Source organism: Serinus canaria, chromosome 3, assembly GCF_022539315.1.
Source record: "Serinus canaria isolate serCan28SL12 chromosome 3, serCan2020, whole genome shotgun sequence".
In the NCBI taxonomy this organism is placed as follows: domain Eukaryota; kingdom Metazoa; phylum Chordata; class Aves; order Passeriformes; family Fringillidae; genus Serinus; species Serinus canaria.
Window position 1 is genome coordinate 69,259,871 of NC_066316.1, and position 16,275 is coordinate 69,276,145.

The window sequence follows — 16,275 nt, forward strand, 5'->3', positions numbered from 1 at the left end:
ATGTTTCCATTGTAGATGTGTTTTCAGAGTTTTCTCTGCCTCTTTTTGTCAATGATTAAAGATAACTAGCCATAGGTGAGTTTGCATTAAATCCAATAGCAAGCATGTTTTATTTTGAGTCTTTTATATAACAGCTTCCAAGCACCAGGACTTATAATTCATCTCATACTGCATTCACAAATTTATCCTCCCAGAGCAGAACTACTAGGAACAGACTTTTTTTATTTCAAAGATGAAAAGATGAGGATTTTTTTGCATGAAAAGCATAGATTCAACTGGATATAGGACTGGAAATGAATTTTTTTCCCAGGATATTTATGTTTTGTTTGGTTATTTGTTTGCTTTACATATAATCCCACAGCAGTGGGTGGTACTCACATCATCTCCATAAACAAATTATCTGGAAAGCAACCTGATGTTTAATTTCTTTAACCCATCAAACCTTCCTTGCCTCATACAGCAGCATGCCAATCTGAAACCTTGACTCAATATTTGAGTAAATGGGGGGAGGAAGAACGAACTTCTGGTTTTTCTTTCCCACTTTTGTTAAAAGCCAACCAAGCATGACTCTTCTTACCCTGACTAACCTGGGTAGGTGCCAGATGGATTTTTCCTTTCTCTAGGCAATGGCTCAGGAATTTCATCCGGCTAGAGCTGGGGCTGTGGGCTCCTTGCTGGCCTTTTCACTCCAGCCTCCCCTTTCTCGGCAGTTAATCCCATCTTTCTCCCCACATCCACTATTAGCTGGACTGTACTGTTTCTTGACAATCAGCTTACAGCAGGGACTAAATTCTGCCTTTTCCTTCTGGAAACAAAGAGATGTGTCTGAAAGAAAAGCTTCCAGCCACTCATGGAATAAGAAATTGAAATCCCGAGGCAGTGCCTATGGGAGAAGAATGGATGGCTGGCCAAAACAGCTTGCTGACCTGGCTCTTTAAAAATAGATTTATTTTATGTCGGTCCCGATATTTAGCATGGATAGTTAAACTTTAGACATCATGATTCTCAAAAATACTGGAAATCCACAAGGAAAATCTGATCTGCTCATTGATTAGAGCATCTTAACCACTTTGGGTTTTGTGCCCTGCAACAAATCCCAGGACCCAACATATATGGATTTAGTTTGGGAAATGAGTTCCCTGTTCTAATCCCATAACTGCAAAATGGCTTCCTATACTAACCGAAATATTTAATTGTCACTGCTTTTCTTAATGAGCAGAACTACTGAACACACTTAGGGGTTTCCTCTGCCTAAATTATACCTTTCTTCCTTCTATTTCTCATCAAACTTATTCACATTCAAAAAAGACAAAAACCGAAAAGAAAAGATGGGTTCTACCTCACCAAATTATTTGCTCTTGTGGTGTGTAAGCAATGAAGAAAGCATACAGTTTGTAATACTCCATGTTACTTTTGTAATACCCTATGTTACCATGCTTTAAAATCTCTCCAAGTATTGAAGAGTTAAAGCTTGCTGCGTGTGCCTGTGACCTGGGATGTTAAGATTCAGCCAGTGTAGCCTGGCTCCTGAGGTAGAGCCCTGGCATGCAGACCCAGCAGCAGCAACCCAGCCCTGGATCCTGGCTGGCAGCACTCTCCCAGCATGAGCATTTCCCAGACTGAGGAGCCTGCCTTTGCCGAAACAAACCTCACTGGAAAACGGCAGCTAAACCCTAAAGCAAAGAAAGCATTTTTGAGCTGAAGCCTCCAATTTTACCTGACAGGCTATTACTCTATTTACTCTGAACTGCCCTGAGAAAACTCCAAGGATTCCCTCATTCTCAAAAGCGTAAACAAGTTTCAGTTTCTCTTTGATTTAAAAAATCTCGTCTTTTCACTCAGCCGGCATCTGACTTGTGCTGTTAGATTCTGGGTAAGTTTTCACCATTGGGAAAATATTTTTTTAGAGGATCAGCTGTTCCCACTCCTTTCTTTTATGTTTGTTTTGGGTTTTTTCTCCCCCCTCAAGGAATACTGAGTAGCCTTTAAGAGAAAGAAGGTTGCTTGATGGCCAGTTCTGGTGAGATTAGCTTTAGAAATTTGAGCACATTTTAATATAGCATTGTTACCATAAAGTAAAATGTAGAAGAAATAACACTACCTCTCTGTGAAACACATAGAACCTTCAACAAATAACACTAGCTCCCCCACCACCCACACCTAGGCTCAACATCATATTTTCACTGAAAGTTCCTAAAATACATCTTTAAAGATAGCAGAGCTACATATTCATTATTTGCCTACTATTTTTTTCCACATACAAATTGAGTGCAGATTACATCCCTGCCAATTTTGTTTCCAATAGCATAGGAAAAATAAAACTATAACAAATTGCTTTTATTACTTCCTTAAACAAGAATTGAAACTTGTCCAAAAAAGCACATGAAAGACTAACTTTGATGACTTGAGCTTTTGCCAGACACAGTGGTGATATAATAAAGCAAAAACTTGAATGCGTATTAATAGAGAAATAAGCAACTGGGCATTAAAAGAATGCTTGATTTTAATAGCACAAAGTGGGTTAATTGTTTCATTGATGGCCTGCAGTAAATATAAAGCAGATTTTCAATGGAAATATTACATGACTTGTATCCATCTTGTCTCTATTACTAAGTTTCTCCAGCACCAAGAAGCCCTACTGACTTTGGAAGCATCTTGGTGTGCTGTGATGGTTTGTCAGGCCTGATTAGCTACAGAGTAATTAAGCATGGCCTTGAAGAAAGAGCTTCATTTATTTGGCACAGGAATTATGAGTACACCAGGGAACCACTCTTTGTGTTTGCCTAGTTCCTCTCCTTAGGATGTAATACTGCTAACCCTGAAACCACCAGGAACTTCGCAAAGGGTTTAAGAGGAACCAAGACCAGAGCTCCTGGGTCACCTTGCTTTTGGCTGGGGAGAATTATACTGGTAACAAACTGAACCTTCCAAGGGACACCCGTGGCTGTAAAAAGCATTGTCTTTACCTAACCAAGGGCTGGCTCAGCACAGGGGACACTTGTGGGGTAGGAGAGCACAGGCCCAGTAGCGCAGGTGTGGCCAAGATGCTCTGCGCTCTTGCCAGTGTGGGAGCAGGGACTGGCCACCAGCCCTGAGCTGCTGCTTCCTGCTGTGGGCTTCTCTGGCCAGCTGACTGAACCTGGAGGCCAACTTCATCACTGGGTTATCACCTCATCAGCTCGACTTTCACTGCCTGTTGCACCTGGGGCACCCAGAGTAGCACTTGGCCTTGCATCCTGGGGGAGCAGGCACGGGCTCCAATGCAGATAAAACACAGCTTGCTCCTGCACTGCCACTTCTCTGGTTACAACGAGAAAAAAAGAATTGTTGTTTCAAAGTAAAACCCAGTGTACTGACTCTCCATAAACACTTCCATTTAGGCAAATGATACATTTTACTTAAGTACAGATGAGAAGAAAGGGGAATGCAAGGGAGAGATCTAAAGTTGTATCTAAACCTCCCTTTTTGAAAGCCATGCATGAATCTCTTTTAAATGTATGACAATTCATCCTCTGTTTACTTTAGGCAAACAGAAAAACTCATGGTGGAGCACTAATTTTCGCAAGCTAATCAAGAACATTAGGTCCCAACAGATTCATTTAATAGAAATATAATAGGCATTCCTGCTTGCTTTTAATCTCGTCTAGCTGCAAACGCTAAAATGAACAGCGAATTAACCCTGCCTTGGAACAGAGATTCTTTCACAGCTGATATCATCTCTCTTATGGCTTGTAAACACTCCAGGCTCCCTGTAAGTGCTTTCCTGGCTTTTGCTCTTTCCCCACAGCAGAGGAGAGGAAGAGGAGAGAAGTGGAGAGGAAAGGAAAGGATGCTCTGGGTTGCATGCAGCAATGAAGGGGAGGAACAGGCGAGCTCTGAAGGGAGGACTGCCTGTCGGCAGAGCAGAATGCAGCGCCGCCACCCGAAAACAAGGCAGAGCTAAAAGGTGGTTGGGAGAGTGAGTTTTGGGGAGCTTTGGGGGAAGGGGTGGGGGGCTTTCCGTGCATCACCAGCCACTCTCTGCATGGCTCTCCCTGATTTACCAGCGCAAGACAGGGTAGTAAGACAAGGCCATTCACGTGCTGACATCAAATATATGATATTTTTCAAGCAATTTGAGATCTTAAACTGTTCACGGATAGCAGAACTAGCATTAGAACGCTAAAACAGTAAAAAAAAAAAAAACCTGTCATATTTCATAATGTATGTCATAATGAACAAAAGCCTTTAAAAAAACGGTTTTCACTGTGCTAAAGTAACAATCTAGACTTGTTGTAAGTATGTTATTCTTACAAGTAGTTCGCAGTTATTCTTGAAGGCAAGTCTTGGAGTTTCCTTAGCATAGTGCTGCTGGGGAAAATTTTCAGCATGTCCATCTTCATCTCTAGCCTGAAGGGAAATATAATGGCCTATTTAGGGACTTACAAATAATGGAAGGAAAAAAATAGCTAAAAGCATAACAGCTCAGATCATTAAAACAGACGGGAATCCCAAAATACAACATTATTAAAAAGTTTCTTTAAATAGTCAGTACACCTTTTAGATATGAGAACTTGGGATGCTGTTTTCTTACATAGCTTAGATTGAACATGCAAATTCATTGTGGAGTAATAATTAGAACAACAAAAGACAAAACCAAAATGAAATATTTGAGCTGAAAACTGAGTAACTCAGGGTTTCAATTTACTCCATGGCATTTTTCAGGATTACATTACATATGTACTCGTTTAAACTTTTTGACATGCTTAAGCAATCCCCAGATGATGTACTTGTATTTTCAGTTTAACAGTAAGGCCAAAATAAAAAAAAAAATAAAAGCTTTCATACTCATAATTTACATGTAATACTATTACAAATAAATGGATTCCCCCTCCATGTTTAAGTGAAGCTTTGAAAGGAGCAATCATTGAGTGAGAACAATGATCCTTCAGTCAAATGTGGTCAAAATATTTAATGACAAAGATGCATTAAAAGTTACTGGTTATTTGTAACTACACTGTTAATTAAGAAAGCTGAAGTTTAAATGGAGACATTACCAGAGCCCATTAGCAATCCTGCTTGCATATAGTATTTTTCCCTTCTTATCTGGAGCATTTTCTGCTTTTTTGAGTTAAAGCAAAAGGGAGAAGCAGGTGAAAGGAGGAGTGTCAGCAATACGCTCATTACACTGTTCATTTGAGTGACACTTGCACTCCGTTCCGCTCCATCTCATCTGATTCCTGACTGTTCACTCTCTCCCTCTCACAGCCTCCCAAAATTCACAGCTGAGCTGTCTCCCTCACATATGGCTTGCATATAATTATGCACATTCCATTTTACACTGCATTAAAATGATGAGCTCTTGGCTCCCTGCCAACCTATTTAAATCAGCCCCTGCCCAAAGAAGCTGGGGAGAGGAGGAGGGCAGAGGCAGGGTGACCGGATCGGGGGCAAGGGGTGCGGGCAGGGGCAGCGGGGCCAGGAGCAGTGGCTCCATGCCCATCCCTGCTGCTGCCCCGTGTGTGCTCCTGGGGCAGGGGTGCCCAGGGATGCCCAGGTGCGATCCGGGCACACCTCAGTGCCTGTGGCAGCGGGAGCTGGCACATCACTGGCCCCCCGCACGGCGAGAGCTGCCTGTCACCGCGCGTCACGCGCCCGGCACTCCGGCTTTTCAGCGTTGGCATTTATGAAAGATATTTACACCTTGCAGGCTCTGCAACTTGTTTGTCTTCAAACAGGCTTCTGCCTCTCCCCGAGGAGACGGGCTGGGGAAGGGGAGACCTGGGCTAACAGCACCGGCGATTTTTAGGAAAACATGCAGGGTCTGCACATCAACGAAAGCCCCTGGACTCCAGCAGGCTTTGACTTGGACCTCTGCTTGTGAGCCATGGGGCACGAACACAGTTTGCCCAATAGAAATTTTTAACAGTGCAAAATTTGTACAAAGGTGTATTTTGGGAAGTACCTAAAATTGATGATGATTACAAGAACAAGGGAAGTAGAAAAAAAGTTTATTCTGTATGATTCCTAACTGTTCATAGATATTTTCTTTCAATGTCCTCAATAGTTGTGGGGTGAAAAATGTTTAAAAATTTTCCTTTAAAACCACAAGAAAGAGGATTCCTGAGCATCTGAAGTCACTTTTATATTGGCAAAGGTTTAAACGTATTCTTCCAATTATTAGTTTGAAACTAAAAGCTCTCTTACACAGTAAATCTACCTCCATGCTGCATGGAATATAAAGTTCAAATCCAACTGGATTTTCTAAAAAAATCCACACCTCAAAATTCTCAAATTTTTGAAAATAATTTTTGTCTTTTCCTCCTTGAAGGAATATGGACAACTCACTGAAGCTCTTCCAGGTCATCTAGAAGACAGCTAGGGGATGAATGCCTTAAAAATGCCTTGCACAAATAGAAACAGACCTGCCAGCCTGGGAAAACAACGCCAATGGGATGCTCAGTGAGGGACAGCCAGAGAGATACTGGTGGGGCACAGGTGTTGTCTGGGGCTCTGAACGCTGTTGGTGCCCCCAGACCCCTGAAATTTTATCTTGGCGCCATGCAATACATTGTGCATGTGATGGCTGGCACATTGTAACCTGCCAGTGACCCTCTGGAGCTTTGTCGTGGTGCACGCACACACCTTGTAAAATGAAATGGATATCAGGGTGTTTGGAGTGCATCTGTCAAAATACAGAGACAAACCCCACTGAACTTGACCTGCTCACCAAAATTGCCAGCTACGCAAAGGTTATTCACCCCTGCTGACAGAAACATGCTCCTGCTCCTACTGATCTAAACCTTGCTTTATTTAATTTTGAATGTTGCTAAAATTTCCTAGTCTCAAAACCTGTTTAGCTAAATACTGCCAAAATTTGCTCAGGCAGAAGAAATACACCTAATTTAGCTAGCTGGTTTCCATTATAAAAAACATCTATTCTGAGCAGTCAGGCCTAATTCTCCAGTATCTTTCCATTAATTCATTACTACCATCTTCCAGTTGTAAATACTTTGCAGAAGGAAACACTCTTACAATGTTCATCACTGTTCTAAGCATATTAAAAAAGTGGCTCAGAATTTATCTTGCAATGGTAATATTGTGATGCATCTGTGCCTACACTGACCTACTCTCAATCACTGCTGCACACCTCGTGACTGCCTCGGTTCCCCAGCATCTCACTCACAGCAAGCTGGCATCTACAGCTTTGCCATCAGGCCTGGCTGCCGTGGGATGCTATTGTTGAAAAGAAAACAATTGCAAAAAAAAACCCAAGCCAAATCTGTGATCACTCTGATTTTTATTTTTTTTTAATGCTTTAATACTGCTAAAATCATTATAGGAATGCACGCATCAAAAAATGTATATACTAACTGCTAGATGTGATCGATTGCATACATGTAAAATATAGGGCAACTGCTCCCACAGCACATTTTGTTCCAGGACAAGAAAAGACATCAGCTCGTGTTCTGAGGCCTGGAACCATGGTTAGCACTGCTAGTTTTATCAGTGCAAAACTGCTGCAACTTCACTGTGGCAGTGCCTCTCCTGGGATTTACTGATTCTCCTAATTCAATACCCTCTACTGGCAGACAGCCGCCTTCCCGTCAGCTGCATGGGATCCGAGAGGGAAACCGGCCCATCACCAGCCCCTGGGACACCAGGCTGGACACTTGACAAGACCAGTGGCACACACACACACACACACACACACACAGACACCTCACTGCTACTGCCAGAGCAGAGCACACTGCCCAAGGAGCGACGCTGGCAAAGACAATCTAGTGAGGAAACTGCAGTTGACTTGGTGGAGGTGGTTGGGCTGTAAGGTCAGCCTGACGATGGGTTGTGTGGGAAATCATGGCCTTTAATTGTAGGTTAGATATCAGGAAGCCCTTCTTAATGACAGGTACAGCAAAGGACTGGAGCAGATTGCCTAAGGAGACTGTCAAAGTCCCATCACTGAGTTTTTTAAGAGCAGATTAGGCAAACATCTGCCAGGAATGACATGCATGGAGTAGCTCCTGATGTGGGGAAGCTGGTCAGATGAGACCATCTCCTTTCCTAGGTCTCTTTTTTCTCTGCTTTCTACCACTGAGCTTCGAAAGAAAATGGCAGGAGGCTAAGGGAAAAAAAAAAATCTAAAAAACCAAATCAGAAAACAGGATCTGAAAGGATCTCTCTGAAAATAGCACAGCATTTGATGTTCAGAGATATGTGTACTCATTAATAAGTGCACGATGACAACTATCTTTGGCTACAGAAACTGTGCTATTTGTTCGTAAGCCAGCCAGCCTATATTTGTGAAAGATGCCAATAGTTTGGAAACAGACTATATATTCAGTCAAGATTCCTTTTTTTAACACAACAGAGGAAGAACAATCTACAGCAGAATTTCCTCCTCTCCAAAGAGCGTGGATATTTGCTTCTCCTTATTCTCAGAGAAAAATTATCTTGATCCACACAGAGGATTCCTTAGCTTCAGTGCAAGTCTTTTTATGCAGCTTTAGCCTTGGGAGAGGAAATCTGTGCTTACATTTTAATATTAAGGGCAGGATCTTAGGATAGTATAAGTCACAAGGCAGGTTGAGCCAAATAATTTATTAAGATGGAACTTGTTAATGCAAAGCTTCCACTAAAATGGGACAATGCATTTGCAACAAAATCCTACTGCTTAGTCCACAAAACTCTAATGCCACTTAACCAAAACCACCTAACATTAAGAGCAACAGTCACTTGAGTAAGGCAGAGTGACAGAATATTAGTCTGCTTACTTGGGATAAAATTGCCACCTAATTTCCATAAATGTCCTTTGAAACAGATGAAACACGGGAATGTCACCCCCAGATAGGTTCAAGGCAGCAGGCATTAGCTGAATGTCTTTGCTAGGACAGAGAATAAGCTGCAAGGAGCTGAATAGTGTTGCTATAGAAGTGCAGATAATTGCGCCGGGGCTCCTGTCCCGTGGCGATGAACAGAGGAAATTCACATCACCCTTAATGCTATTGTCTCCAGAGGCTGGCTGCAGATGGGAACTGAAAGCTCTGTTTCCGTTTCCACCACTAAGGTTATCTCTCCTTTCACTGAAACTGGAAGGAAATCCTCGGGGAGACCCTAATCCTTGAAATTCCAGTTCCTGTGCATTTCTGTTGTCCCAGATAATCAATTATCATGCTCTTTACATTCACTGTACCAGCAATAGTAAAAATAGTACTAAACTTCCACCTGCTGGGTATATTTTTCCCAGAAATATGAACGTGCTTGCTGTGGGCTGGGTGGCTGGGGAGCCCAGCATCAGGGTCCTGGGTGGGGGTGCTGTGCTGGGAATGGAACAGGCCCAGGGAAGACAGTCCAGAGAGGATGTTCCTTGGTTCAGCAACCATGCCGTTAAAGGAAAGAGCAAGCCCTCAGCTCAGAGAAAGTCTTCACTCAGGAAAAGCTCCCACTAATGTTTGATGAGAGGTTTGCTCTTCACAAGGATTTCAAGATTTTCCTGAATCACAGAGTGATGGAATAAGCAGTATTTATTTGCTTGTTGCCTCCCTCAGCTGCACTCTGTTCACTAATCTCTACAGTTGGAATATTTAGCCCCTCCAAACCTCTAAAATCTTCTCAAGGTTTTTGAAAAAGTCACAGGTATTTTGAAAACATATCAAAACAAGATTTTGTAAAATCTTCCAAGACTCAGATCAGTGAAAAGAAAGGAGCTAAAGTCAGGGTGGTTGTTTATCAAGATGTTATCATTTACATCCCACAAAAATTGAGGTAATCCCTTTAGCCTGACCTCTGGTGACCATATAGGTTAGAGATGAGCACCCTACCCACCATTTTCCAGCCTGGGGTCTCTTTACCAGCAGTGACATTCTGCACACTTGGTGGTGGTCTATGAAGAGCTTGCAGGTCACGTGCTACTAACTCCCCTTGTTTCCAGCTGCTAAAATGCATTTAAAGACAGCTAAAAATACATTAAATACTTTCCTAATGTTATTTTTCCATGTAAGCAACTGCTGTAGTCACCACAGGAATGTTATTTGATCGCCAAGGGGAAGGGAAGTGGTCTGTGAGACAATCTGTCTACTGGAGGTGATCTACAAAGTTGAAAAGAAATTGGGAATATGCCCTCTTGTAACTTCTTTATTAAGCATGCAAAAGAAAACCGGAAGGGCTTTTGCTGACTTGTTGCCTCCTCTCTCCCCAAACATGCCATACAAACACATGTACCAACACACACGTGCACATCCCCACCCATTCCTCAAGTTAGGAACCGAGACCTTGTTTATGCTGGAAGAAGGCACCAGTGGAGAGAAAGCAGCAGAACAACATCACTGTGACAAGCCAGACCTTGGCACTGCACATGCAGCTCTCCCCAGCCCCTGGGGAAGAAGAGGGCATACTGCAGGACACAGCTTTTGTTGCCATTTTGTTGCCTGGGGTCTCTCCATAGACTTCCTTGCAATCTCTCCCTGGCACTCAGCTGCTCCTGGCTCCCATGCATTACAGTGGAGACTCCAGAACTGTGGAGTCCCTTTCCCAGAGGGAAGTTATATGGTCCCAAGAAGAAGCAAAGATGTCCCTGCAAAGTCCCTAAGCAGAGCCTGAGGTTCAATCCCCTGCAGGTATCCTCAGCCAGAGGGTCCCTGTCGCTGTCACAGCTCTTGCTCATAGCTGCTCTTGCCTTACTGTGACATGTTCAGTGCAGACAGTGATGAATCTAGACCCAAACTCCAACCTTTGTTCAAATTTTAGCTGCTATTTCAAAAGCAAATGAAAACCTGAATGCAAAACCACTAATGGCCGACTGGATTAGAAAAACATCTCGAGTCCTCATGTTTAGGGGAAGGTTTGGTGTGGAAGCAGCTTCAGGAGGCAGCAATCTGGCCAGTGTGATTAAGCCCTGAGAAAATATCTAATTCTAAATATCCTGCAAACTTCTCCACTGTGCTGACAGACGAAATACTCCCTGATTCGAAAATAAATAGTCACCAGGTCAAACCTGCTATTCTAACCAAACCCAGCCCACACCACTTCATCATCCCTTTCTGAACACATGTAAAATCTCCTGACAAACAGGCAGTTTTGCTGAGAAAAGCCAACTCAGAAAAAAATGCATTACAACAAAGAGGGAGAAGGTGCCAAACTGTGGAATGATGGGGCAGTGTTTCTGAAATTATCCTTGTCAAAGCAACTGAGGACTGTCACGTTCATTTTCTTGCATAACTGAAGCACACTAAAAAATCCAAACAAATGTGCCTGCAAATCTGAAAAACAGTTATTTAAGGATCTTTTCTTCTTTTTTTTTTTAATGCTTGTCTTTCATAGGCTATGGCTCTGAATGGTCCAGCTTTATGTATTCATTTTTTCACTCAGGATTTCACGGTATAAAATTCTCCACAGTTTATGTTTAAAATGAAAGCTGTAAACTCTATTATAATGTAAGGAATATTATAAGTGGATCAAAAGGAAATACTAATAACAGTACTACTATAGTGCCTGCTAAAGTAATAACTTCCATCCTACTGCACTTAAACCTTACACCAAAAAATGCATTCAGCTTTCTGGATTCTATAAATTCTATAAAACTTTTCCTCTCCTCCCCCTAGTTTTGTTTCATATACTTTGTAGAAGAACCCTGATCTCCTGCTGGACTTTTCATCCTTCCAGGCAAAACCAGGGTATTTCTTTTTATACAGTTTGCAATGCTGTACATTTATGGCCCTTTCTACAAGGGTCATAACATACCTAGAAAAAACTGGTGATCACTTTCAGTCTCCCAGTACATCCAGAAAGAGCAAAAGAATTAAAAATAGCAGTTTCTATTGCTTTTCTAATTTTTGTAGGAAGAGTAGAAGGTTTGAGATGTTAAGTGACTCAAGCCCACATGCAAGATAAGGGGGTACAGCCTCAATCCAGTTGCTCAAGCAGGGAACTACCTAAAGCTCTCAAGTGAAAACTCTGCATTAAGCCTCATATTCCCACTGCATTCCAGACTTGTGGCCTTTTCCTTTCTCTATCGGCCAATACCCAGGCAGCATTCCTGCCTTCCCCAGGACTGCACTACCCTTTCTCTGACAGTTCATGGCACGGTGATACCTGAGAAGTGTTCAAAAGCTAATTTTTCAAACTGTACAAACCTTTAACCACATCATAAGTCATTTATAACCACTTCCAAATTGTCAAAGAATAAATATAATAACAAACACATAACATTGAAATAATTTGAAACAAACTTTGTTTATTGCCCCTTTGAACATTTTTTCAACAAGTCCCTGCTGTGTGGGATCTTCACAAACGTGAGCCTGTCCTGCTAATCTCCCTCCTGATTCACAACAGGCCTGATCCAGAGACACTAATAGACCATGCCTGACAGTTATTGCAACATATCCAATACCCAGCCTAAAATACGGCCAGGAAAGAAATGAAAATATACGGCAGACTTGCCGGTAGCTTCCATTTGTGTAACGAGTAGCTCTCTCTTCACATTTCCTGATTATTATCATTTATGAGATAAAATCAATTTCCAAAGTGTTCTGTGTGTTTCACTGTCAGGTAGCTCAAGTGTCCCTTGTCACTGCTGCCATTTCTACATGGGTTCCCCTGTCCAGGTGACAGATTTGGGCACAGGGCAAGCACACATTTCCCATGAGCCTGCCACAGAAGCAGGGAGATGGAACACAAGACTAAGGAGGGAAAAAAAACAAAAGGAAAAAACCCCCAAAACAAACACCAGGGAAAAAAAAGCCCTGTTAGATGTTAGTGAGGGTTACCTAAGGCTCACAGACCAAACAGATAGCTGTGCCTAGTGAATTTGTTTTAATGCATTTGTGTATTTCAAGCTTTTGCATTGTAAATACCAGAGCAACAATGCGGATTTTCTCTGATTGCAGTGTCACATATATGATTAATCATCTTGACTCAGAGCATATTTTTTTAAGCAATTGCAGGCTGGTTTAATGAACTCCTCTCCCACTGGCTTTTATAGACTAGTCATGATCAACATACCATTAAGATAAACCTCGTGCCCCATCCCTCCCCCCTCTGGCAGCTTGCCTTATTTGCCTCACAACAGTCAATATCCAATTAAGAGGCAAGGGATTTGATCAATACAGAAGGCAACAATAGGACTTAAACAGCTGGTAAATTCTACATGTGCTCTTTTTCTTCAGTTCCCATCTTTGTGGTGCATACATGGTTTAGAGCTTTGAATAAATGCAGAGAAGGAAAAACAATGGCCAGGTCTGGCTGGTAAAGCTTTCCCTCAAATGGGCAGTGACTGCAAGCTACTGCACAGCCATAAATGCTTGTCTGGGGCCACTGCAAAACAGGCAGGATCCTATTCTCTGTATTTTCTGTGGCCTTTTAAAGGGTGAAAATAGAAATCTCTTCCTGGTCTGGTTATAAGCCACATGTCACTTGGGTCATTCACACATGAAAATTTAATATTATTAAAGCAATCATTTATGAGCTGGGCCAAGGGATGACTGGTCTGGAGAGGGGGGCAAAACCCATCAGGAAGGGAATGGAGGCAAGAGAACAGGCAAGTAGAGGGTGAAAAGAAACGAGGGGAAGCTTTGATACAAATGACATATTCTACAACCTTAATATCATCTCCCAGTCTTTCTGCCAATGATTAATGGCTGCAATAAAAGGTGGGATAGTGGCACATACAAGCAGGAAAAAAGCAAAACCTGCCTAGTGGTGAGGACCATTCATTTTAATTCCCAGCAGCCCAGGCAGAGGTCAGGGACTGAGGTCACAATAGCTCCACTGCCTTTGGGTCTAACACCAGGTACCTCAATTCTTCCTCATCTCCTGACACCTTTTTTCAAGGTTTTTATTAAAAGTTTAACTTTCAAAGACATTTCACAGAGTACTAGGCTGATATAGTCCAAATGAGGTACCCCTCCTTTTCCAGGATTCCCACTCTATTTTAAATAAGAAGTCATGACCATGTGGGATGCCACGCTCCCACTGACAAATGGGACCTAACCCAAACACCTCTGAGCTTGCTCCCAACACTGGCAGAAAGTTATTCCTAAATCACAGTGGCATGCCTGTGTTCTCTACTGCCCACTGCAACCCTCTGTCATTTGGAGGCATTCCAACAACATATATCATGTCTAAAACCAGGAAACTGTCTGTTCAAACTCACAAGAAACCTCAGAGCACACAGGTCTTTTTAGGCACTGGGAGGCAACCGACTATAATTTATTTTCCCAACTTGCCTTGGGATTCGAGAAGACCCATTCTGAGCTCTCCTTTCTGTCACAATAAGATGAAATGTGCTGAAAAACACCTCCATCCTCTCAGCTCCCTTCACTACCATCTTCCACGGGGAGCGGTTGCAAGTAGATCTTTGGCCAGGTTTCTGAATCTAAAGTAATCCACTTCTAACTGTTCCCAGCAGCTTACTTCAGGCCCCAAGTTTTATCAGATTACACCTATTTTTTAAACTCTGTGCATTGCTATTACAGAAAAAAAAAATTATACTAGTTTGACTCTTAAAGATGGACTTAAAAAATAGGTATGCTTCCACTCAAAAAAGGAACAGAAAGAAACACATTTTTCTGTCCTCTGCATTCACTCAAATGGCTCTGCCCCTGACTCACCTGGCCCCTTACCAGACAGCAAAAGTCTGCCTGTTCTGCCATGTAATCCTGAAATCCTGATTTTGATGGTTGGACTTGATGATCAATTTTGACAGTTGGACTTGATGGCATTAAAGGTCTTTTCCAACCTTAATGATTCGATGATTCTCTTTTCAACTTCTCATTCTCAGTTCCTGTCTTGAAAAGCATCCCTTAGGGCTTCACCAGACTCTGCAAACTCCCAGTTAGCACTGATGTCTTGTCAGGCATATGTACGAGTATTTACGTGCCACCCCTACCATTTCATGGTGGCACTGCCAGCTTTTCAAAACTTCCACGTGTTTATTCCAGGCTGTTATGTGATTGCCCCTTAGATAGCTCCTAATTGACTATATATATATATATATTATATATATACATATATTAATACTTAGCCATAGCCTTGCTCACAGCCCTGACCTTCTTTATTCTGTGGACTATTCAGTGTCACCTCTAATGTGTCACCCATTATATTGCTGGGCCTGCTGAAATTCAGCTGCTGGCCTATGCAACAGGTCTGCTGCCACAGGTGTGTCTCATTCTCCTCAAAAACCAAGGTACTGCTTCAACAGGGGAAAAAAAAGATGCAGACAGGCACTCCTCTGCAAAACTGGTACCACAGCTGAAGAGCCAAAATCACACCCTCACAGCATTAGTGCCATGGGTCTTTCATTCAAGGGCTGGAATTTAGGCAGCCTGGTAGGCTTTGCAATATTTGGAGAGCAAAGCACTCCTGCTGTTTCTGCACTCGCAGGCTGTGAATTGAATGCTTGCCTCTTCTGTCTCCAGCACAGGAGACAGTTTAGGGCTCAGCCGAAAGTACATTCCTGTCTAAGAAGAGTTTGGAGAAACCTGCAGAACTGTGGCCTTTGGTCTATCATCCACTGGCACAGCTCCACAAGTTCCCCACTGTTTGACTGAGATGTGGAGTCTCTGTCTTGGTCACAGTGTATATTGCAGTAGGAGACAGCAAGGCTTGGAGGAAACTGGTACTCTAATTATAACCTCTACATGGATTTCCATCACATGCATCAAGCAAAGAACCAGCTCTAAATGAACACTTTAAGCACGCTCTTACTCTACTAAATATTGCTGCTATCTGAAAAACTTCACATAATTTTCTTTTCCCTAATTTATTCCATCAAATTTCAAGGCCCAGTTCTCTTGCCTGCATCCAGACCACTTTGCATTGGTTTTGTAAAGCACAGGAATGGGCTTCACCTCTGTTGCTCTTAGTACAATTTTTCCATCTGTGCCTACAGATACTCTAAAGTAAAGAAAGCACCTACTTGCCCTTCACATGAGTGAAGTTAAGCTTAGGCCAAGGCCATCGCTAGCAAGATAACCACTGGGGTAGTGACAGATGTTCAGCCTAACATAAGATTGAGGCCAGTAGACAGGAAAATCCGTCTGTGTTTCCCAGTACTAACTATCAGGAGGAGGACCGTGGTGGTAGCCATCATTTTTTCATTAGCAACAGCCTGGTCAGAGAGAAAAGAAGCCGAGGAATCGTCTTTTCATATTCAGAGTGTGAATTCCAGGAACAGAATTATCATCTAAATTACTTACATCTAACTATGTAATTGATGTTTGTGTCAGTTTATTACACACATCTTCACCATCGATGCTGTGAAATGCAACTTAGTGACTTTTTTTGTGGGGGAGGAGCTGG

At 42.4% G+C, this 16,275-nt stretch overlaps 2 protein-coding genes across 5 annotated transcripts in view; one reads left to right on the top strand and one right to left on the bottom strand.

Moving 5' to 3' along the window:
• The window catches only part of SEC63 (SEC63 homolog, protein translocation regulator), a 564,354-nt gene that overhangs the window by 215,398 nt on the left and 332,681 nt on the right, over positions 1–16,275 (top strand). The gene's annotated exons all lie outside the window — the stretch shown is intronic.
• The window catches only part of SOBP (sine oculis binding protein homolog), a 111,553-nt gene that overhangs the window by 44,157 nt on the left and 51,121 nt on the right, over positions 1–16,275 (bottom strand). For 2 of the 3 annotated variants that reach the window (XM_009093164.4, XM_030235688.2), the window contains exon 5: positions 4,294–4,389. The exons of the other annotated variant lie outside the window; for it this stretch is intronic. In XM_009093164.4, coding sequence (XP_009091412.1) covers positions 4,294–4,389 — 96 coding nt within the window. The remainder of the gene's footprint in view (positions 1–4,293; positions 4,390–16,275) is intronic. 3 annotated transcript variants of the gene reach the window in all.